At 51.7% G+C, this 22,934-nt stretch overlaps 2 protein-coding genes across 3 annotated transcripts; one reads left to right on the forward strand and one right to left on the reverse strand.

The window, feature by feature from the left end:
• Nucleotides 1-5,633: 5,633 nt before the first annotated feature.
• Rec8 (REC8 meiotic recombination protein) lies at nt 5,634-12,988 on the forward strand. Its single transcript, XM_048444066.3, has 20 exons — nt 5,634-5,876; nt 6,265-6,370; nt 6,455-6,523; nt 6,607-6,749; nt 6,830-6,905; nt 7,263-7,383; nt 8,801-8,840; nt 9,575-9,654; nt 9,778-9,913; nt 9,996-10,068; nt 10,146-10,237; nt 10,635-10,684; nt 11,151-11,282; nt 11,532-11,598; nt 11,682-11,845; nt 11,986-12,034; nt 12,327-12,393; nt 12,491-12,610; nt 12,682-12,788; nt 12,874-12,988. Exons 2-20 carry the CDS (start codon nt 6,315-6,317, stop codon nt 12,957-12,959), a joined length of 1,728 nt encoding a protein of 575 aa, XP_048300023.3. The 5' UTR covers nt 5,634-5,876; nt 6,265-6,314; the 3' UTR covers nt 12,960-12,988.
• Nucleotides 12,989-13,230: 242 nt separating this feature from the next.
• Ipo4 (importin 4) lies at nt 13,231-22,727 on the reverse strand. Of its 2 annotated transcripts, XM_048444048.3 has the most exons (30): nt 22,569-22,727; nt 22,403-22,489; nt 22,185-22,264; nt 22,058-22,099; nt 21,515-21,644; nt 21,245-21,424; nt 20,905-20,970; nt 20,721-20,822; nt 20,557-20,640; nt 20,185-20,349; nt 19,462-19,515; nt 19,256-19,365; nt 18,522-18,630; nt 18,223-18,352; nt 17,971-18,084; nt 17,751-17,864; nt 17,431-17,551; nt 17,179-17,290; nt 16,955-17,070; nt 16,637-16,714; nt 16,503-16,560; nt 16,314-16,419; nt 16,043-16,236; nt 15,839-15,889; nt 15,350-15,475; nt 15,030-15,238; nt 14,785-14,917; nt 14,594-14,698; nt 13,658-13,727; nt 13,231-13,559 (listed from the first exon to the last, which is right to left on the reverse strand). In XM_048444048.3, the coding sequence occupies exons 1-30, from the start codon at nt 22,635-22,637 to the stop codon at nt 13,429-13,431; spliced, it is 3,246 nt and encodes a 1,081-aa protein (XP_048300005.2). In that variant the 5' UTR covers nt 22,638-22,727; the 3' UTR covers nt 13,231-13,428. The 2 variants fall into 2 exon arrangements, with proteins under 2 accessions (XP_048300005.2, XP_087768179.1); XM_087912053.1 differs by lacking the exon at nt 15,350-15,475.
• Between the last annotated feature and the right edge of the window lie 207 nt (nt 22,728-22,934).

A 22,934-nucleotide genomic window follows, 5' to 3' on the forward strand; every position in this document is an offset into this window, starting at 1 on the left:
GTCCTCAAACTCACAGAGATCCGCCTGACTCTGCCACCCGAGTGCTGGAATTAAAGGTGTGCACCACCACCGCCTGGCACATACATTGAAAGGATCCTCAGTCAGAGTGACTGGGAATGGTTGAAGAGGTGTGGCCTTGCTGGACAAGTTGTGTCATTGGCAGTGAGCTTTGGGGTTTCAAAATACTCATGCTGGGTGGTGGCACACACCTCTAATTCCAGCATTTGGGAGGCAGAGATAGGTAGATCTCTGTGAATTCAAGGGCAGCCTAGGCTACAGAGTTCTAGGACAACCAGAGAACTGTTACACAGAGAAATCCTATCTAAAATAAAAATGTTCTAGCACCCTGTTCACTGAAACTTGAGTGCTTGCAATTGACTGACACTCTTCTTTTTTTGTTGTATTTTGATTTTTAAGACAGGGAGGGTTTCTCTGTGTAACAGCCCTAGCTGTCCTAGAACTTGTCCAGGCTGGCCTTGAACTCACAGATCCCTCAGGCGACTGACACTCTTCTTAGTCCATCACTGCCACCGAGTTGTTTCCATTGTCACCTGACTGCCACCACCTTCAGCACCCCCACTCCTGCACATAACACCAGATTTATTCCTCTTCTTGCCGTGGTTCAAGCCTCCAGATTCACTCATGTGATCAGGTCTAGATGTTTAAATCCTTATAGGACCTTTCTAGACATCTTTGTGCTTCCCTGCCTCCTTGAACCTTTTTTCTTCCCTTCAGTCTGTTCTTTGTCCCTCAGGAAAGCCAAGAGTAAACAAGGGGAGGTATTACTTTTGTGCCTTTAGTTTTCTGAAATCCCCCTTGCACCTTCTTTTTATCTTCTCTAAAGTACATCTTTGTCTTCGATTTTTCTCTTGGACCCTACATTTATGCCAAAATGACAATATCACTCTTCCTTCAAACAAACCTTCAAGGGGATGGGCATGGTGTCTTCCTTTACTCCCGGCACCCAATAGGCAGAGGCAGGCAGATCTCTGAGCTCCAGACCATCCTGAGGCACATACGAAGTGAGATCCTGTCTCATTTTTTTTTTTTTCAAAGAGATGGTGGTGGTGAGATTACTTAGTGGGTAAAGGCATCTGCTGCCAATCCTGAAGATTTGAGAGTTTGATCCCTGGTTCTACATGGTAGATTGAGAGAACCAATTGCTATGAATCATCCTCAAACCTCCACACATGCACTTTGGTACCCCTGCAACACTTACAAAATAAGTAAAAATATAAACTGTGTGTGAGTGTGTGAGAATGTGGTCTGATTCATGTGGAATATGCAACATACTCACACATGTTACAGTGAGAATGAAAACCAGGGTAAAAATGTCAGTCTGGAGCACTGAAGAGGACGAAGAAAAGGGCTTGTAACTGGGTGTGAACTACCCAAGCTAAACAGGTAAGAGGAGGGAATGGGTTCTGGGCTAATGTCTGCAGTCCAACTGCTCCAACAAAACTATTGTGGATTATGTGTAAGGCACTCAATATGCCTGCTTCTAAGGCAGCTAAATAACATGGGGAATCACAAGTAGGTTAGATTTTAAGTACCAAGCTTCTGCTTAGGAGATAAGACTTAGACCACTCCAAAGACAAGGAGCTAAATATGGGGTAACGAAGAAAGACAGGAGCTGTATCTTGGTGGCTATCTATGATGGAGTTCACGCTGCCATAGCAAAGCTACAAGCTGATCCTATAAATGTGACAACAGAGTGCTTAGTATAGCGTGGTAGCACTTGAGACACTAGGTTGGTAGGTAGTAAGGCTGGCCAAATGACTAACATCAATGGAAATCACAGTCAACAACCAACCAAGTACAGACAGAGAGGGGCTCTAGACACACCTAACTGGGCGGGGAGCCCATTATCATCACCCCATTGGGCCAAGCAGACACACACAGAGCATGTGGGTTCTCCATTGGCTGGCCCAGTGATATTCCTGAGAGCTAACCAATCTCAAGCAATTATCTCTACTTTTGTTCAGTTTCTGCTAACAGTCCTATCAAAGTCCTAGAGGAGGAAATTCAGAGGCTTTTCCTTCTCTTAGGATCCCTGACCTCTCTTGGCAGTACCTCAGTTCTCAATTTCTCACTCTTCTGTCACTTTAAAAGACGTTCAATTTTGTTGTGTGTATGGGTGTTTTTGCCTGCACATGTCTCTGTACCACATGAGTGCCTGGCGTCATGGAGTCCAGAAGAGGACCTCAGAGCATTCGGAACTGGAATTACAGATGGTTATGAGATGCCGTGCGGGTCCTCTAGAAGAGCATGCTCTTGCCTCTGAGCCATCTCTACCGCCCCACTTTTCTGTAATTCTTATAAAGTTTGCTTCTGCTTTGCCTTCCACCACAGGAGTCTGCAGCTCTCGGGCTGACCTTGGGTGACCTTTGAGTGTCCGACAGTTAGAAGCTTGAGCTAAGAAAGGTCCTATTATTCTCAAAAACTCTGCTTCAGCTCCACCATTACCACGCATCTCCTCTCGGGTCTCCTCACACCGTCTCTGTTCCCACTCTTGTCTGCCTTCAGCCCATTCTCCACACAGTACAGCGAGGCCCTCTGAACACAGATCTGGTCATTTCTCTCCTGTGCTCACAGCCTCCCCTGGCTCCCAACGCCTACAAGGTTGCAACCAAGATCCTGAAAATGATCTCCAACCCCTCCAATGTTAAACAGTCCCCGCCTCCACCCTTCTTCACCCCGCCTTCACCCTTCTTCACCCCGCCTTCACCCCGCCTCCACCCTTCTTCACCCCGCCTCCACCCTTCTTCACCCCGCCTCCACCCTTCTTCACCCCGCCTTCACCCCGCCTCCACCCTTCTTCACCCCGCCTTCACCCCGCCTCCACCCTTCTTCACCCCGCCTTCACCCCGCCTCCACCCTTCTCATGTGCTGTGCTCCAGGCTCCTTGAACCCACTAAACATTGCTGCCTCAGAATTTAATTTATTTGTTCTTTTTTCTAAAATACTGTTCCCTGCTGGCTGGTGGCGCATGCCTTTAATCCCAGCACTGGAGGCAGAGGCAGGTGGTTCTCTGTTTGAGACCAGCTTAGTCTACATTGCGAATTCCAAGTCAGCAAGGGCTACAAAGAGAGACTCTGTCTCAAAAATCGAAACAATAGTGATAATATAATCTTCCTGCAGGCAGTCACATGACCTGTCCTTTCTTTTCAAAATATCACCTCTTTAGAGCTCCCCTGGGTACTCCATGTAAGTTGTCCACATCTTCTGGTCCTCCGGTTCCTCACTTTATTTTTTTTTTCTTTTTAATTTTTATTAGTGTGTGTGTGTTAGTTCCAGGACAGCTAGTTACAAAGAGAAACCCTATCTCAAAACAAAACAAACAAACAAAAAATTAAAGAAAGTCAGAAAAGGTATCACATCCTCTCCAACTGGAGTTCAGATGGTGAGATGCCTTGTAGAAATCAAAACCGGGTCTTCTGCAAAGGACTAAGTGCTCTTAACAACTGAGACATCTCTCTGCCCGTGTTTGGGGTTTTTTTTGAGACAGGGTCTCACTGTGTAGCTCTGGCTGTCACGAAACTCACTATGCAGATCAGGTTGGCTGGCCTTGAACTCACAGACACCCAGCTGAGCCCTGACTCTGCCTCCTGAGTCCTGGGGTTAAAGGCATGTGCCGCCACCACCCCCTTATATATGTATTATTTATTTATTTATTTTTGAGGCAGAGCTCAGCTAGCCAAGGTTAATTCACTGTATGATCCAGGCTGATCTTGAACTCTGGCAGCCTTTCTGCCTTCACCTCCCTCCCCTCAATGCTGGGATTATGTATAAATCACTATACTCTGCCTCTCAATTTCTTTTGGTTTTGAAACCATCTTCAAAAAAGGAAGGAAGGAGGGAGGAGGGAGGGAGGGAGAAAAAGGAAGAAAGAAAGAAAGAAAGAAAGAAAGAAAGAAAGAAAGAAAGAAAGAAAGAAAGAAAGGAAGGAAGGAAGAAAGCAAGCCAGGCAGTGGTGGTACATGCCTATAATCCCAGCACTTGGGAGGCAGAGGCAGGCGGATCTCTGTGAGTTCAAGGCGAGCCTGGTCTACAAGAGCTAGTTCCAGGGGCTGGAGAGATGGCTCAGTGGATAAGAGCATTGCCTGCTCTTCCAAAGGTCCTGAGTTCAATTCTCAGCAACCATATGGTGGCTCACAACCATCTGTAATGAGGTCTGGTGCCCTCTTCTGGCCTGCAGACACACAGACAAAATATTGTATACATAAATAAATAAATATTTTAAAAAAAAAGAGCTAGTTCCAGGACAGGCTCTAAAGCTACAGAGAAATCCTGTCTCGAAAAACCAAAAATAAAATAAAATAAAATAAAAAATAAAGAAAAAGAAAGAAAGAAAACGTGTATGGTTTTTGAGCTAGGTCTCAAAATGACCCAGGCTGGTGTTAAGCTCACTGTGAAGTGAAAACTGTCCTTCAACTCTTGCCATTCCTCCCAAGATCTGGATACAGTCATGCACACACCTTCATTTTTAGTTTTGCTGTTGTTTTTATTTGCTTGGTTTTGAGACTGAATCTCACCGTGTAGCTCTGGCTAGCCTGGAAGTCACTGTGTAAGAGCATCACGGGGGGGGGGGGGGCTGGAGAGATGGCTCAGCGGTTAAGAGCATTACCTGCTCTTCCGAAGGTCCTGAGTTCAATTCCCGGCAACCACATGGTGGCTTACAACCATCTGCAATGAGGTCTGGTGCCCTCTTCTGGCCTTCAGGCATACACACAGACAGAATATTGTACACATAATAAATAAATAAATATATATAAAAAAAGAAAGAGCATCACGGCCTCAGACTCACAGAGTTTGCCTGACTCCGCATCCAGGATCAAAGGCTGTTTTCCTTCCTTTTCTGCGGTTCTGAGAATTGAGCCCAGGCCTTGCAGATGCAGGCAAGCTCTCTACTACTGAGCTACATCTCCAGCCCTCTTCATCTCCAGCCCTCTTTTTCCTTTATTTATTTATTTATTTATTTATTTATTTATTTATTTATTTATTTTTGAGGCAGAGAGTCTCACTATGGTTCTGTAACTGGCCTGTAGACCGGGCTATTCTCAAACTCGTAGAGATCCTCCTGCTACTGAGATAAAAGCGTGCACCACCACTCCTGGCCTCTGTTTTTGCTTTTTTAGAGATGGTGTCTAAATTCCAAGTGCCAGGTAAGACTTCAGAAGTTTATAGTTACAGCCCCTGTGGTTGCCTTCTTTCTTGTTGACAAGTAGTGATTACAAGGCCAGTTCACAGTTTCTCGCACTTAGTTCAGCACAGACCCTTCCAGGACACAAAATCAAGTTGGTGGAATTTAGAAGAACAGGGCTCGTGCACAGGCCCTTGCATCTCTATATTATAAGCAGCGCCAGGGCGCTTGCCCTTGACGTGACCCCATCTTCCACTCTAGTAGATGCCCTGCTGGCAAGCTGTCTCCAGGGAGAAACTGGGTTTCTCCCCGTCTATTGGTCAGATGAACCCCTTGGAGAAGTCCTTGTTACTACCTGAGAGAACGAGAGCCCATTGGCCAGGACACTTCACAATGACACAGTAGCCCTCAGGATTCTCGTGATTGGCTGGCGACCCGTCTCCAAGAGCCTATGGCCTGGAACCGCGTGTTTTGCTGCCTGGCACCAGGAGTCAGAGCTCCCCCTCCGTGGCTCCCCATTGGCTGTCCTGGCACAAAGCTTTGGAGAGCATGCTCCTGGTCCCGCTGGAGGGCGACTGAACCTAGAGCAAGTTCCAGAAGCTCGACGACAGCTGACGAACACTCAGTCTTCCCTGAAGACCAGTTTTTTTGTTCGTTCGTTCGTTCGTTTTCTGGCCCTGTTCAGGCTTCCCCTTGGAGCTCCGCATCTGTGGTCAGGACGTCAATCCTGAAGGTAAGTTCCACGGCTTCGAGTGATGTGCAGACCTCCTCAGGGATGGCAGAATAAGGATACCCAGCACCTGCATCTCCGTTTTGTTATCTCCTAAATTACCAGAAATTGGTTGTCTTTTTTTTTTTTCTTTTGGTTTTCAAGACGGGGTTTCTCTGTGTATCTTTGGATGTCCTAGCACTCACTTTGTAGACCAGGCTGGTCTACAAACTCGAACTCACAGAGGTTCATTCGCCTGCCTCTGCCTCCTCCATACTGGGATTAAAAGCATTCGCCACCACGCCCAGCGTTGGTCGTCTTATTAATTGGACTTTTTGCATCCACATCCACCATGCCCCCTGTCCAAATTCCTACTCCTCTTCAATGGTGCTGGGAATCTCTCGTCCTAAAGAATTTGGATTGAGATCCAGACGGGATTGGTGCGGAGCGTGAACTGCAGAGATGTTCTACTATCCCAACGTGCTTCAGCGCCATACAGGCTGCTTTGCTACTATTTGGTGAGTGCAGGGCTAACCGCTAAGCAAGAAGCCAAGTAGTGGGAATTTCAACTTGACAGGCCATACCCGTCCCCACCCTTCCAGGCTAGCGGCAACCCGAGGCAGCCGGTTGGTGAAGCGGGAATATCTGAAAGTGAACATAGTAAAGACCTGGTAAGGCCCGGAAAAGAGGGAGGAGTCTCTGGTTTGAGAGCAACGATGAGTGCAGCATTGACCAGGGTCCGTTGTTCTCTCAGTGAGGAAATACTCAATTATGTGCTGGTACGAGTGCAACCTCCGATGCCCGGGCTGCCCCGGCCCCGCTTCTCCCTCTATCTCTCGGCCCAGCTTCAGATTGGTGTGATACGGGTCTATTCTCAACAGTGCCAGTACCTTGTAGGTAAGGCTGGGGACACCAGAGAAGGGCTAGAGCTGAATGGTCCATGGCTAACTTGGCTGTTTCACCCTCCTTGACCACAGAAGACATCCAGCATATCCTAGAGCATCTGCACCGGGCCCAGCTGCGGATTCGCATTGACATGGAGGAGGCTGACCTGTGAGTCCCGGAACTGGGGCCATCCAGACCTGCTTGGCCTCAGCCTCGTTTTGTTTCGTTTTTTGAAACAGGGTTTCTCTGTCTAGCTTTGGAGCCTGTCCTGGAACTCGCTCTGTAGCCCAGGCTGGCCTCGAACTCACAGAGATCTGCCTGCCTCTGCCTCCTGAGTGCTGGGATTAAAGGTGTGTGCCACCACTGCCCAGCCTTTTTTTTTTTTTAAAATACATTCATGTGTGTGTGCGTGCATGCGTGTGTGAGAGAGACCATTCCATGCATGCGGAGGTCAGAGGGACTTTACCTGCTGAGCCATCTCACCCGCTCTCAGCCTTGTCCTTAACATCCTTCATTCTCTCCCAGACCTAGCTTGCTCCTTCCTGACTGCCTGGCCATGATGGAGATGCTGGAAGATGCTCCAGAACCTTTTTTTGGGACGATGTCTGTGGATCCCAGACTTCCCAGCCCTTTTGATATTCCTCAGGTAGGGTTCCTTTCCCCAGACCCCCTTAGAAATCACGAGATGGCAGTATAGAAGGAAGAGTTAGCTGGTGTCCTTGTGTCAATCTGACACTGAGGTCTGGGCATGGAAGCCTGCCTGCTGCAGATTTCCATGGGAGGCCATGGAGCAAGGGGACTGGTGGATGCAAGCAGGCAAAGCCCCAGATCTTGCTTACTTAGGATGGTGTTCCCACGAGAGGCCTTCTTCCCCTATCCCCACTGTTCCCAGCACTGAGACTAGATGTTAGTTTTTCTTCCCCATCATCCCCACAGCTTCGACATCGCTCCATTCCCCATTTTCTCATTGAAGCAGTTGGTCCTGAATGCATATAGTATCAGCGTCTAGGGATCTTGGTGCTTGAATTGAGTGGTACCCATCCCATTTGTTTCTCTTCTCTAGGCAACCTTAGCTACCAAACACTAACGTTTTTCCATGTTCCAAAAATGCCACATTCACTTCTTTGCTTATGAAAATACATTTATCACTCTTCCTTCTCTGCTGGCCAGGGGTCACTTATTCTTACAGACTTAGTCTGATGACACCCTTGCCAGGAAATTACTCCGCTTGAAGCCAAAAGCAATTATGTTTGTGATCTGAGCACTTTACCACGCCTGCTGTCTTCTTTTTGTTGACCCTATTGGAATCACACACAAACGTGTCCCCATTACCATCTACCCAAGCATCTTTCTATTCATCTCTGTCCACAACAACGGTTGCTATATGGATGTTGTGGGGCTTATTGCAAAAATGGATAAGGCTACTTTGGGGGTGAGGTTAGGGCAGGGACGGGGGAGGGAACTAAGTTGGTGACTTTATAACATAATGCTGTCAAATGGCGCAAAGATTTGGTTTAGGGCTGGAGGTATAGCCCAGTGATAGAGCGTTTGTTTAACATGCACAAGGCCTTAGCTTTGATTCCCAGTACTGGAAAGACATGCATGTGTGCCTGTGGTGATGTAAGTAATTTAAGAACTCTCAGGTTTCAAGGAGGAGGGCTGTCGAAAGTTTAAGAGGGCTGGGTGCGGATGGGGCTGGAACCATGCCTAGGGGTGACGAGCGTGTCCTGCTCTTGCCGAGGACAAAACTTCACTGCCAGCTTTCAGCCACCTATAACTCCAGCTCCAGGGATCCAGCATCCGGTTCTGTCTTCTGGCCTCCAAGGGCCCATGCATGCACATGCAGACAAATAAAGTCTGTCTCTAAAATAAATAAGAAGCATGCACATGCAGACAAATAAAGTCTGTCTCTAAAATAAATAAGAAGAAAGCAAAAATTCCAAGATAAAAATACAAAGAGAGACTGGCAGATTGGTGCCCAGCGTTCGCTGAGTGTTCTGAGAGGGAAGCCAGTGAGGACTGAAGCTGATTATCTGTCTTTCATTCCTAATTTCTTCCCAAAGATTCGACATCTTTTAGAGGCTGTGACCCCAAAGAAAATTGGTAAGGAGACCCCCTCCTGAAGTCACTGCTGAATCTGTTCTGGGAGGGCAATTCTGATCAAAGACTCAGGGACCCAAGAGATGAATAAATAACTCTTGAGGAGTCCGACCCAGTCGGGTCTGGTGACAAGTCTGTAATCCCACTCCTGCCCAGGTCAGATACTGAGTTCAAGGCCAGCCTAGACTGGTTAAGGAAACCATTTCAACTTGTCCCTTTTTTTTTTAAAAAAAAAAAAAGGGTAAAACAAAAACAAAACAGATGGACACCTGTAATCCCAGCACTCAGAAAATAGAGGCAGGAAGACCAAGAGTTCAAAGCTAGGGGCTGCGAACTGACTCAGGCTGGGTGTGGTGACTGCATACCCTTAATCTGAGCAGTGGCAGAGGCAGGCGGGATCTCTTAGTCTGAAGCCAACCTGGTCTACATAGTGAGGGAAAAAAAGATGCACTTGGGAGTATTTGCTAGTGACTAGCCTGGCTCTTGGTCCCCAAAGTGTTTCTGCCCCCAACAACTTGGAAAGAAGTAATAGGGCTGCCGGGCAGTGGTGGCGCATGCCTTTAATCCCAGCACTAGGGAGGCAGAGGCAGGCGGATCTCTGTGAGTTCGAGGCCAGCCTGGTCTACAAGAGCTAGTTCCAGGACAGGGCCCCAAACTACAGAGAAACCCTGTCTCGAAAAACCAAAAAAAGAAAAAGAAGAAGTAATGGGGCTGCTCTGACTTTCCCACCCCTCCAGACAGGACCTTAGCCACTGCACAGTCTCCTGAGACCATCACCCTACAGGAGGCAGAGCCCATACGCATGTTGCAGATTGAGGTGAGTTTCGCACCCCTGTAGTTCTGCCTTCTCTTTTCCGTTCCCCCACACTCTGTCCCCTTAGTACCCACTGGGCCTCCTTGGGCTCAACCCCAAAAATCCACTGTTTTGCTCTCTCTATAGGGTGAGCAGGATCTCCCAGAGGTCAGTCGAGGAGATTTGGACCTGCTGATTGCCGAGGAAGATGATGCCATATTGCTGGAGGAACGCCGGCGACGCAGGCTTCTCCAGCAGCGGAGGGTTTCCCCAGCACTGGATGGTCAGGTCCCCGCACAGCTAACCTGGGGATGGACAGCGCCCTCTTCTTCTGTCTCCTAAGTGTTCTGATCCCTTTTTTGCAGAATCCAAGGAAGAACCCCGGGTCATGGAGGGTAATGGTGTGGTCCCCTCATTCTCACCTCCAGCTCCAGCACAGTAAGGACAGGAACCCCTGTACCAGATAAAGGGGTCATTGCTGGGAAGGGTTTCCTTATCTGCCTATTTCCCCTCAGGGTTGAAGGCATACAAGAACCACTTCCAGGCCAGCTCTTCCCTCCTGAGGCACAGAAATTGACAGGCTGGGAGCCTGAGGCCATACTCACTGGTAAGCATTCATCACTGGGTGCTTCCTTGGGAACATTTGCACACTTGTAGAGACAAAAGTCCTTACCCCTGCCATCTGAGGGTGACACTAGTAGCTTCAAGAATGAAGGGGCTAGCCAGGTGGCGGTGGCACACACCTTTAATCCCAGCACTTGGGGAGCAGAAGCAGGTGGATCTAGGCCAGCCTGGTCTACATAGTGAGTTCCAGGACATCCAGGGCTACACAAAAACAAAACAAAACAAAACCCCTCTCTCTAAAATCAAAAAACAAACAAAACTGTGGTGATAACACCTGTATTCCAATCACTCCAGAAGGCCTGTGCAGGATCACCTTGAATGCCAGACCTTGTCTTAAAAAAAAGCAAAAATAACCAGGGGGCTTATGGGTGTTGTTGCAGAGGTGACCCCTCCAAAGGAGCTGCGTCTACCCACCCCACCTAGTGCAGAGGTGAGTAGGTTCTCCCCTGAGCTCATCCTCTTTACCTTCCCCCCTACATCTTTGTCCTTAAGCCCAGGGCCATTGCTAGCTTACAGTGAGGATTTTACTTCCGTCGGCAAACGATTACCCCCCAAAATAAATAACCCCTTAAAACATAACTGGTGTGGGATTGATTCGCCGATAATTGACGCCCAACGTTTGGTTTAAGAACCACCCCACCCCGCCACCCCCAGCTCTGCCTCCCAGGATACACAGGTCCGGACAGTCTCTGTCGGCTTACTTTGCCCTGTTCGGCAAACGATGTCCCTTCCCATCCCTTCCTCGTGGTGTGGCCTCTTCCGTCGGTTCCTTTGAGTAAGCTATGAGTTGCATAAGGACTTAGCCCAAGCTTCTTCAGGGCAGAGTGTGGGGCCATTAGTAATCCACTGGAAAGGGGAGGTGGGCAGCCTGACCCTTGCCTCCCCTTCTACTCCAGAAGAGGCCCCCACCTCCTCCAAGCCCACCTGGCCGCCAACGCCGCCAGTTACTCTTCTGGGACAAGGAAACTCAGATCTCCCGGAAGAAATTTGAGGAACAGCTGCAGACCAGGGCTCACTGCTGGGACTATGTGAGTGCAGCTCCGGTTCTCCCCAGGGAGTAGAGGCATGCTGGACTTCTGACCGCCCAAGGATCCCTGGGAATATAACAAAAGACCCTATTTCCTAGAAAGTGGGGGGGGGGACTGTGCATACACAACACATCCACCGATCAGGTCGCTGCTACAGGCCAGGACATGAGCCTGAGAGCAGGCACAGGAGGGGTAGTGATGAGCGGTGCTCTCATAAGCGGGTCCACTGGCCTTGCACCCTCTTTGCAGCCCGTGATCCAGTCTCCCAAAAGGATGATTACAAGCCCGGCGGAGCTCTTCAGAACCCCGACTTTCTGTAAGGATGACGATTGGGCAGGTGGGATCTTGAGATCCTGGAATCCTCTGTCCTGTGATTTCACCCTTCTCCTTTGTTGTCAGCGGGCTGGCTGGCGCCAGAACTCCTAGCTTTATGGACCCACTGTGCCCAGACACCCTCAAGAATGCTGAGACAAAGACCACAACGGGAGCCTGAAGAGGCAGCTGAGGAGAGGGAAGTGGCAGGCAGGGAGGGAAGACTGACTGAAGCTCTGAGTGAGATTGAGGTAACCGCCTCCACCATGCCCTGTAAGTCTCAAGTCTGGCCAGCTCTAGCCAGCTCTCTCCTGAAGCACACCAGCCTGCTTACCAGACCTAGACCCTGACCCCTGTGCTTGGGTCTCAGTTCTTGCTCTCTCACCTGCAGGTCCTGAGAGAGGCCCAGGAGCCCAGTGGTCCCCTCATGCTCTCTTCAGGTAGGTGCTGGAGAGGGGCAGGTGGAGACCACTATCCTAACCAGCCTCGGGAAGCAGTACCCCAGTTGCTGAGGCTGTTTCTAATAGGGAGGGGTATGCAGAACTTGACACAGACCTGATGTTTAGTGTTCCCCTTTGCACAAGGCTACACTAGGCTATAGGATATGGGGAGGGGAAGCTTCGTAGTCTTGGGCCTTGTGCATGTCAGGCGAATGCACTACATCCCCAGGATGACTACAAGGTTCCAGCTCCTTAGAGTCAAGTAGACTCCTCAGTACTCTCTTCCTCACAGAGCTCTCCCTGGAAGCAGCGGAAGAGGAAAAGTCACGTACTAGCCTCATCCCCCCCGAGGAACGGTGGTAAGCAGCCAGGAGCTCCAAGCTCAAACCCATAGTGATCCTGCCTGTTGTCACAACTGCCGGCCCTCTTCCCTGAGCTACTCCCTTGGTCTGCTAGGGCCTGGACTGAAGAGGGGCAGCCAGAGCCTCCTGCACTGCCCATGCTGCCTGAGATCCCTGAAGTGCCCATGGAGATGCCCCCAGGACCTGAGCTACTCTCTTCAGAGGCTGTACTTAGGTATCAGGGAGGGGTCCCTCAAGGGGTAGGGCTAGGCTGTTACCCTGGCTGATAGTCCTCAATCCCTGCAGAGCGGTAGCATTGGAGCTGCAAGCCAACAGGGAGCCTGACTTCAGCAGCCTGGTACCCCCTCTCAGCCCCCGGAAGTTGGCTTCTCGGGTCTTCTACCTGCTCCTGGGTGAGTGTAGATACAAGAGAGATAGGGGTAGACAGGCCGGAAGCCTAACACACTACAATCGCCTGCCTTCTCCTTTCCCTACCAGTGCTATCCGCAGAGAAGATCCTTCTTGTGGAACAAGAGAAGCCATATGGGCGCCTCCTGATCCATCGGGGCCCCAGATTCCACTAAGCAAGTTCATTAAACCATATCCTACCTCACTGGACTTTGTGGGTTTTTTGTTTTGTTTTGATTTATTTTTAGTTTTAAATTGTGTGTTGGAACTTGTAAGTGAGTGCAGTTGTTTGGGAAGGCCCGAAGAGTTTTGAGCCATCTAGTGTGAGTTCTAGGAACAGAACTCCATCCTCTGCAGGAACAGAACACCCTCTTCAGTGCTGGGACACTCGGCCCCATGCCTGTCTCGTTTCTGAATGCACACTTCTAGTCTTCGCGTTCTCGGAGCTAGTGTCCAAGCAGAAAACAAGCTGCCTTTATTACAGTATGATGTCACAGCTCTGCTTGGAATAGATCCAGCCCCAGAGACACCCCTGTTAAGACAGCAAGCAGGATTGACTTCCAACGATACAGTCTTTGGTGAGGTGAGCTGGGCCTGGGCTGACTGGTGGTCTTCAGGCCCTCTGGCCCAGCTGAAGCCTATAGTCTAAGTGAGGCCCAGCATTGCCTGGAGTTCCTGAGCCTTATCAGCAGGCAGTGAGCCCAGGGCTGCATGGAAGCTTTCAGCATGCTCTTTGGCCAGGAACGTCAGGAGCTGCAGTAGTGCTCCCTTGGCGTCTGGGGAGGATGAAGAGAGAGGGCCTAATGAAGGGCTGGATTCTGACACCCTTCTTGCCCCATTTTCCCTTGCCCTTAGCTGTGACTGTCCCCCTCACCTGGCAAGATCCTGTCGTCTGCCAGAATCACGCTACAGATGCGGAAGAGCTCAGGAGCCACATCTACAACCTATGGAAAAGGACTGGTCAGCTCTGGCAGTAACAGCCTGGGGTCCCAGGGCTTAGAATAGTTGGTTGGAAGCAAGGAAAAAAAAGCCCATGAAATTGAGTTGACACCCAACCCAACTGTGAACTAGAGAAGGAATAAGGAAACATAGTAATCTCTTTTTGGAGGTAGTAAAGATGTGTGATAAAAGATTAAAGTTATAGCTTCAAAACCAACGAAATCCAGCATCCAAATGCTCACTCAACACACAGAACAGACTTAAGACAAAAGGGACACAAGAGCAATGGGGCGTGTGTTCACACGTGCTAGCTGGTATATGCAGAATCACTCTGGAAGCAGATTCTGGTGGATGGTGAAACTGTTTTCCTACCCATGACCTAGGAAAGCCTAGGGAAGTTAGGACTGCTGGCTTAGCCCAAGAGAAGTGGGAAAATGCTACCAGAAGCCCCTACTCTCATATCAGGCTGTCTGCCAACTCTGTGGACACAGAGGAAAAAAGAAGCTGGGGATGTAGCTCAGTTGGTAGAAGTGTTTTCCCAGCATGCATGAGGCCCTGCCTGGGCTTGATCCCTAGCACTGCTATAATTAAATCTGGTGTATGCCTGCAATCCCAGCACTTGGGAGGTGGAGGATAGATGGAGAAGGTCTTAGGGCTCAAGGCCATCCTCAGCTATATAACAAGGCTGGGGCCAACTGGGGATACAGGGAAGGAAAAGGTGGCACACATCTTTAATCCCAGCACTCAGGAGGCAGAGGCAGGCAGATCTGTGAGTTCAAGGCCAGCCTGGTTTACAGTTACAGATGACATCTCCTCTGTCTGCCCTTAGACTGGAGCCTCACACTCTCTTGAGAGCTCCAGCAGAGGGTACCTGGTCAGGGCTGTTCTGGTGCAGGAAGCTGAAGAGGCAACCCATAGTGATCCACTCCTCCATGTCTTCCTTCAGTGGCAAGGCATGTAGCAGGGCAGCCAGCACCTGAACACACAGATGTCTCAGGCCCATGTGTCCTGTCCCCTCCACCATCCTTGGCCTCCACCCCTGCCTGATGCCCCTTCCTTCACCTGGGGATCTGCTTTCCTTGCTGGACTGGCCATCAGCAGACGGGCAAGAGCCCCGCAGATGTTATCACGGACTCGATCATGTCGCTCCCTTGCCAGGAGGGGCAAGAGGAGGCCCACTAGCTTAGGGAAGTAACTGGTGCACAGTTAAGGAATACACACATTGGCAGACTTCACCCTGCAGCAGCACCTCACCAATCCCTGGGCTCACTTCCAACCCCATTTTCCCTCCTGCAAGCATAGGATACTCCTGAGCAGGGCCGCCCCCATGTTCTACAAGTACACCCAGTCCAAAGACAGCATTGCTCCGCACCTCAGGGTCCGCTTCCCGGGCAGTGTTTAACAGTATAGGGAACAGCCGAGACACAAACTGGGCTGAGGCGGTACCCAGACCTTGAATGGACTCTGCCAGCGTTCCCACTGCAAAGGACTTCTCTGCCGCAGTACAGCTCTGTTTCTAGAGGGGAGGTTGAAGGAGTACAAATTGGCATGGAGGTGGGGCTGGAGGGGTGCAGGCTCTGGGTGCACGGGCAGACTGGGATGTGAGGCCAGGGGACAGAGCACTCACCATCTTAGACAGCAATAATGGCAAGAAACTGGCAAAAAAAGGCGCAAAGGACTGTCCTCCAGCTGCAGCGGCCAGGGCAGGGATAGCCTCTCCAGCATGCTCTAGTAACATGGCGTCATACTCTGCCTGTGGAGCCAGGGGAGTGGCTGGAGCACCAAGGCCGGCTCTGGGACTGTGCAGTTCCCAATCCCGCTCTGCCACTAGCTGCAGGTGGTTCTGGGGCTGCCCTAACTTCACAGGCGGATTCACTTCCAGGATGGCTTTTCAAGAGCCCAGGCCCTCCATTTATCACTGCCAATGCTACTCCATGGCAGTCTCTCTCCTCTGAACACCTCACCACCTTACTGGGATGAGGGTGGCACCTTCCTGGTAGTCACCAACTTCTCTTACCAGCCCTGGCTCCTCCAGGCTAGGCTGAGCGCACTGTCCACTGCTGGCCCTGTGGGGACTAACTAGATTATCTAGACCTCTTTCATCTGAAACTCTTACCTGGTCCTCATCGTCATCCTCTTCCTCCTCCTCGGCGTTCTGACAGGCTGTCTGTGGGAGACACAGTTCAGTGAGTGTGGGCTCTCCTGCCTTCTCCTTTCTGCGGTGGTGGTGAGATGAGCAGAGCTGGACTTGAAGCCTTTGAAAATTCCCTCTTCTGGGACCTGACACCTCCTCTCCCCACAGCCGCCCTTCCCCGCTCACCTTCTTCTGCAGCACAGTCTTGAGCACGATGCAGAGATCATTGAGGCGTCCCGGGGGCTGCACTGCGAGAGTCCCACAGGTGCGCAGCACCCCTGTCAGGGCCTCCAGCACGGCCATCACCACTGGGCGTTCCCTTTCTCCTTTCACTGCCTGCATGTAAGATGGCATCACTCGAGCCAAGGCAAGCTGCAGAGCTGGAGACAGAATTGACCAGAGCCGTAGTCAGGCCCTGCCAGTTCCCAGCGCTCCCAGCCTGCCGGCGTCTCCTCACCGGCACTGGCGGCTTCTGAAGAGCTTTTCTGATGGGCCTTGTGTAGCGCACAGCAGAACTGCCCCAGGGCTTCATGCGCTGCCTTCCGCACATTCACATGGGGACACTGGAACAAAGAGGGCAGGTGTGTGCCCGGCATGTGCAAGATGAGGACAACACTAACTGGAGCTTGAGGCTCCACTGACTCACCTCCAGCAGTTTGAACACTTCATCGAAGACGCAATCCATGTACGGGAGGAAGGCCACACTACGGAAAAATACATAGCAGTGGGGAAAGGGGTCTTGGGAATGGTTCCCAGCAGCATGAAAGGGCTGATGCTCACCAGGTGTTCAGAGAGATCTCCCCCAGGGCAGTGCAGGTATCTTCTTTCTCGTCGAAGAAGGCATTCTCCACACTGTACCTAGGGGCAGGTCGGGAGGCAGTGGTGATGCGTGCAGGAGCGCATCCAGCACTGGGCCCACGTCCAGAACCAAAGTCTTTATTTCTCGAGACAGGGTTTCTGTGTATCCCTGGCTCTTCTTGACCAGGCTGGTCTCAAACTCAGAGATCCGCCTGCCTCTGGCTCCCAAGGGCTGGGATTAAAAGTGTGTTCCACCATCGCCCAGCTCAGTGTCTTAAGTAGAAGAGCACCTCCTCCTACCCCGAGATCTCAGAATCGTCGTCATCTTCCATATCGTCATCCATGAGGTCATCTTCCTCCTCTTCTTCACTCTCATCATCAAATAGAAGGAAGGAGTTGATCCCATCATACTGAGGCTAGATGAAGAAAGCCGAGCAGGGATCTTGGCTCAGGTGGGACAAGATAAATCCCCATCACAGGGTTAGCCTGGTCTATCCGGCCCAGGACACCCATCCTCTGCTCACCACAATGCCCTCGGTGGATCGCAGTGATATCAGCATGAGCGTGGTAATTTGAGGCAGGTAGGGTGCCAGGCCCTCTCCCATCAACCCTGATAAGGCTGCAAACAGGCTGTACCTGATGAAGGTAGAGAGAATCTGTAGTATTGTCTGCTGTAGAGCCCAGGAAACCTGGCTGTGGTTTGGTAGTTGGGATGAGGACTGCCAACCCCCGGTGGGCGGGCAGGAGGGGCAGGGGCACCATTAAGGGTCACTCACGTGCAGCGCCGCAAGTCAGGGTCATCCACGTGGCTGCACAGCCCCAGCCCCAGCTGGCAGCACTCGTTAGCCAGGGGCCTCATGGACTCTCCCAGCGCTCGGGCCAACACTCCCAGGGTCTCTGTGGGAACAAGAGCTCAGCCAGCACTGAGATGTGGAAATCAACTCCAGAACCAAGGGTGGGAGGCACTCAAAACTCCACCCTACTCTCAGGTACAACATGAAGAGCGCCTTTTCACCAAAGGGAGACAGCCGACTGCCCTGGGAGAGGTCTCTGGGAACAGCAGGTGAACCCCGCCTGAATCAAAGTCTCTCCTCACCCAGACTCTGGATCTGTACAAGCTGAAGGTCCTCGTGGCCTGTCAGCAGGAACCCCCGGATAAGCTCCATGACGGTGGGGAAGTAGGGCAGCAGGGAGTCCTGAGCAGCTGTGGCTACAGGACACAAGAGGATCAGAGCTGGCTGGGAGTGGGGACTGCCCGATGCAGACTTTCTCAGTGAACCCACACCACACCTTCACCTCCTTGCCCCTGTACTCACCAATGGCCCCTATGGCGCTCACGGCTAGCTCCTTGGTCCGGGCTTTGCTGGGGTTCCTCAGGGGCTGCAGCATACACTCCATAAGTTCCGGAAGGTAGGGCTGCACTTTGGACCCTGTGGGAAAGTTTCTTTACCAAAGAAACCGGGTCTCTGACAGCCCATGTGACCTTCTCACACCTCTTTCCCACCCGGCAGCCCCCGTTTAGCCAATGTGTTCCTCCCCTCCCCTGTACTGTACACTCCCATCACTACCTAGGTTCTCCACGAAGTTCTCCAGGGCATAGCAGGCCTTGGCCAGGTGTTGTGTGTTCCCTGTGGGCACTGACTTCAGGTAGGTGAGGAGTAGCGGCATCACTTCCTCAGAATAGTTGCTGATATGGGGCTGGGGAAGAAGCAGGTGGGACCGCTCAGGCTCACCTGAAGAGCACACCTCTTAGGGTCAACGGCAGCAACAATGTTTAAAGAGATGAAACTTTAAGGGCCGGGGGGGGGGGGCAGCCTTGCGGGGGGATTCTCTCATGTGGTAGCCACCTGCATTTAGCTTTGCTGACCTGTAAGTTCTCTGAAAACTGGCCCAGGGCAAACAAAGCAGCATTGCGAACAATCTGTGAGGAGTCACTCAGGCCCTTGCACACGATCTGGAGCAGCGGGGACAGCAGTCTGAATGGGGCAGAAGAACAAACTCTGAGGGGCAGTACACAAGAACCCTAGTCTCAACCGTTCTCTTCATTCCTCCTGAAAAGGACCAAGACAATCCAGAACTGGCCGTAAAACCATCCTTTATCCCTGGGATGGTAAAGTCGTTTCTCTTCCAAAGCACGACACTTTTGAAAGGCAGCAAACATCCCAACTAGCTAACGATTAAACTGGGCGTGGTGGCCCATGCCTTTAATTCCAGCGCACGGGAGGCGGAGGCAGGCAGGTCTCTAAATTCAAGGCCAGCTTGGTCAACAAAACAGATTCCAGGACAGGCAGGGCTACACAGAGAAACCCTACATCAACAACAAAAGACTGAGATACACCCCCCCCAAAAAACATAAAAATATTAAACTGGGCCAGACACGGTCATGCATATCTTTAATCCCAGCACTGGGGAGGCAGAGAAAGGCAGGTCTCTCAAGTGCCAGGCCAGCCAAGCCTACATAGGGAGACGCTGTCTCAAACAAGCGAACAATAAACAGAACCAAGTAAGCTGAAACAGGGATACTAGGACTGCCAGAGAGGATGCCAGAGCCATTCTTATATGTGACCGACCTCACCCTGGGCCAGGGACTGAATGTGATACCTTTGCCTGATGTAGTCACCAGCACCATCAGACAGGACAGCCAACACCAAGAATCCTGCTTTCCGCTGGTACAGGAAATCACTCCGTAAGGCTTCTTCCAGCATGGGCATCTAGAGAGTACACGGCATGTTCCAAAAGCCCGGCAAGATCACAAGAGTCCCATCACACACCCCCAGGGAGAGTAAGAGCAGGAGAGTCATGCTTACCACAAGGGGACAGAGCTTCTCAGGGGGTAGATGTAGTGCCAGCATGTCCACAACCTGAGAAAGTTCAGGGAGATTGTAATTCCATCTCTAACCTCCTAGGGTCACTTAGCGCCTGTCCCATAATCCACTTGTGATGACGAGTTCATGTCTGATACAAGATGCCTCGGACCGGCCTGAAGTTTACGATTCTACCTCCTCAGCCTCCCTGGTTGTAATGATTGATTTTTCCGCCCCTCCCCTTCCCCCCGAGACAGGGTTTCTCAGCTGTCCTGGAACTCACAGAGGACCGCCTGCCTCGGCCTGGGAGTGCTGGGATTAAAGTCGTGCCCCACAACTGCCCACCACAGCCCGGCTATAATGGTTATCAGCTTCGTTAGCTTGAGAAATGTTTAGGAGATTGCGATGGTGTTTTAGGGTCAATTAGATCAGGAGGGCTCTCATCTAATGATGAGTTAATCACTTGACAGACACCAGGAGGAGCAAAATGTAGAAGGTAGGGCTTAGTTGGGGGTCATGTCCTTACGGGATCTATCTGGCCCTGGCTCCTTGTATTTCCCTTCTCTGCTTCCTGTCCATAACAAACTGCTCTGCTTTGCTTCCCGGTGGCTATGACTTGAACCACTCTGTTTGACCATTCTTTTCCCACCACAGTAAATGGACATCCTTCCTCCCTTGAATTGTTTCTCTTAGGATGGTCACACTCATTAAGAGACTAAGGTATACCTGGACAGCAAAATGCTTGGGGGTCTCTCCCATCAGCCCAATCTCCAAGTCATCGTCATCAGAATCTTGGTCCTCAGGATCCAACTGGCCCATGGGTGGCTCAGCAGCCATAATTGGGAAAAGGGCATGCAGCAAGGGAGGCAGGAGGCGGTTCTTCAGTAAGGCCTGAGAGGGGAGGAGACTGTCCCTGAGCATCCCCTATGGGCTCAGAAGGAAAAAATTCCACCCTGCCAACCATAAGAAGTCCAGCAAGAGATTCCCAATCTCCTAGACAGGAACAGGAGAAGGCTGGACCGGGGCTTGAGCAGGACCCAAGAACATGACTAAGAGTGGAGATATTGCGATGAGATGACACGCCCAGAGGGTACTTACCTTACTTTTGACTTTGACCAAGAAACTGAGGCAGCAGAGAATACGAACACGAAGTGCGTCGCTAAGGGCCACATTTTTAGCCACCTATACAGACACTAACAAAAATCAGGAACGAGCAAGAAAACTCCCAGCAAAACAAGTACCAGGGGCAGCCCCTGGCTCACCTCCAGGCAGAACATGAGGACCTCAGAGAGGTGGGGAGTGATAATAGGCAGATCTGACTCCAGCAGCTCATCCAGGGCTTCCAAGGCCTCACAGGCCTTTACCTGATGGAGAGGCAAGCCATAGGCTACCAGGCTGCAGGCGCCTATTTCCCTCCCCAAAGGAGAACCCTTCCCATGTCCTTACCTCATCTATGGGGATCAGAATCCTCACTGCCATAACGATTTTGGGCACCAACATCCGTGCGAGAGGCTGGAGGACACAGGATGAGTTTAATCACAAAAACCACACATGCAGCCTAATCCCAGATCCCAGAAACTAGCAGCTTCCTCATGGCATGCAATCCAAGGAGAAGGCTCCCAGACACACCTGTCGGGCCCAGTCACCCACAGTATCCCCTCAACTGCTAAGAAGAATGGAAGGCAAACTGAAAACCTAAAGCATCTTGGGCCAGAATTTCTGAAGGTAAGGACACAAAGACCAAGAGATAGAGTCGGCAGTGATGGGGGCTGAGCCAGTGTCTCACCACATCATCAGGCCTGAGGTAGGGGGCCAAGGCAGTCAAAGTGCGCAGGGAGTAGAAGAGCAGGCCAGGGGCGCCTACTTCACCCAGAGTTTCGATCAGAAGCTGGAGGAGCTCCCGTTGGTAGGGGTGGAATGCTTCCGGTTGGGTAGACACTACCACACTCAGCAGCAAAAGCCCCACCTGTCCAGAAGCAGAGGGTGAGAGGAGAAAGGCACACAGGGTCCTCGGTCCAGCTTCTCAGCCCCGCCCGGCCCGGCGGCGGGAGCGCACCTCTCTCTCAGGGCTGATGGCGCTGTGCGTGCTCTGCTGAAGAAGGTGCGAGAACTGAGGCCAGGCTTCCAGGCCTTCCTTTCGAAAAATGGTGGCTGAGAGCTGAGCCAAGCTGACACTCACGTAATGCCTGCAAAGAGGGGCATCATCCATAACTGTCCTTCGCTACCCTCATCACCGTCCTCTGCGGACAATGCCCCATAGAGGGGTGCCCGGAAGGGCAGCATCCAGGCTTGAGCACAGTCTTTCCTAAATCGGACACAGAAGGCAACAGCTGGGGGTGAAGAAAGGAAGGTGGCATTTGATCTGGCTCGTTCAGCACCTCTGGACAGGCTAAATTTCGCTCTCGTTTTCTGGTTGGGGCTTGGCAGATCATTTTCACCCATTCTCAAAAACTTTAGTGTTCACAGGCTCCACCTTCAAGGACTGAATGACGTCTCTGTTCCCTAATCCCAGCCAGGGGCTGAAAAGAAGGCAGAAGCCCAGAGAGGACCCCCGCCCCAAACCAGTTAGGACCCCCAAGAGAAGGCGCTACGCACTTACTCTGTCTCTCTCTGTAGGGCTGTCAGGACCAGGTTCTTGAGGCTGGAAGACAGGTGGCAAAGGCTTGGTACCTAGCCTGTTAAAGGGGCGACGAGGCCTGGCCCTTCCCATCCCAAACCTAGCCCACCTCTCGCGTTGCTCAGGTGCCAAGCGTCGCCAGCGGGTGCTCAGCCTTCTACGGGTAAGGACCGCTGCAAACTGGCGGATCTAGGGAGAGCGGAGGTAGCCAAGTCAGAATGGCAGGCAGCAGGGAGATGAACAGACCGCAGGGGGTGGAGGCTGGGGCGGGATCACGGGCACACTGAGGAATTTCAGAATTTCGGCGAGGAGGAGCAGGTAACTCGCCTGTGGGTCTGTCGCAGAGGCCAACAGGTCGCAAAGCGCAGGCAAGGCAGCAGGGTCCCGAAGGGCAGCCTGGAGCTGCTCCGTGGCCTGGTGGGAGGCTGGGGGTCAAGACCGGGCTTTTCCCACAGCCTCCCCCTCCCCCTGGCCCGGCTGGGCCTGCCCATACCCGGCGGATGCGTTCGGTGTCCGGCAGCAGCAGCTCCTTTAGGATCTTCTCTAGCTCCGCAGGCTCCATGGCAGCAGCTGAGCAGCCGCTACAGCGCCGAGTGGGGAGGGCGGGGGTGGGGTGAGGGGAGGAACGGCACGTGGAGACTCGGACACCAACTTCCGGCGGAAAGGGCGTTACTCTGCGACTCTTCTGTCGCCTGGGTCATTAATGCATCTTGCCTCCCTTAAAAAATTCCTGCAGGAGACTGGCGTCAGTCTGGGCTTCCGTCAGGCTGAGCACCGGGTAAACCACAGAAACAGAGCCCCGGCAAAGTGGGTTCCCCGCGCTGACAGTTCCCAAGGGTCCAGGGTTTGTGCGACAGTA

This window comes from Myodes glareolus, chromosome 12 (genome assembly GCF_982192425.1).
Source record: "Myodes glareolus chromosome 12, mMyoGla1.1, whole genome shotgun sequence".
Lineage (NCBI taxonomy): Eukaryota > Metazoa > Chordata > Mammalia > Rodentia > Cricetidae > Myodes > Myodes glareolus.

Excerpts from the sequence above, each read along its gene's own strand:
- Rec8 (XM_048444066.3), top strand. The coding sequence starts at position 6,315 with ATGTTCTACTATCCCAACGTGCTTCAGCGCCATACAGGCTGCTTTGCT. Across the intron at positions 6,371-6,454 it reads GGCTGCTTTGCTACTATTTG|GCTAGCGGCAACCCGAGGCA; the intron begins GTGAGTGCAGGG and ends CCACCCTTCCAG. Across the intron at positions 11,846-11,985 it reads AAGCTCTGAGTGAGATTGAG|GTCCTGAGAGAGGCCCAGGA; the intron begins GTAACCGCCTCC and ends TCTCACCTGCAG.
- Ipo4 (XM_048444048.3), bottom strand. The coding sequence starts at position 22,637 with ATGGAGCCTGCGGAGCTAGAGAAGATCCTAAAGGAGCTGCTGCTGCCG. Across the intron at positions 17,865-17,970 it reads GAGCGCCATAGGGGCCATTG|CCACAGCTGCTCAGGACTCC; the intron begins GTGAGTACAGGG and ends TGTGTCCTGTAG. Across the intron at positions 16,561-16,636 it reads GAGATCTCTCTGAACACCTG|TGTGGCCTTCCTCCCGTACA; the intron begins GTGAGCATCAGC and ends ATTTTTCCGTAG.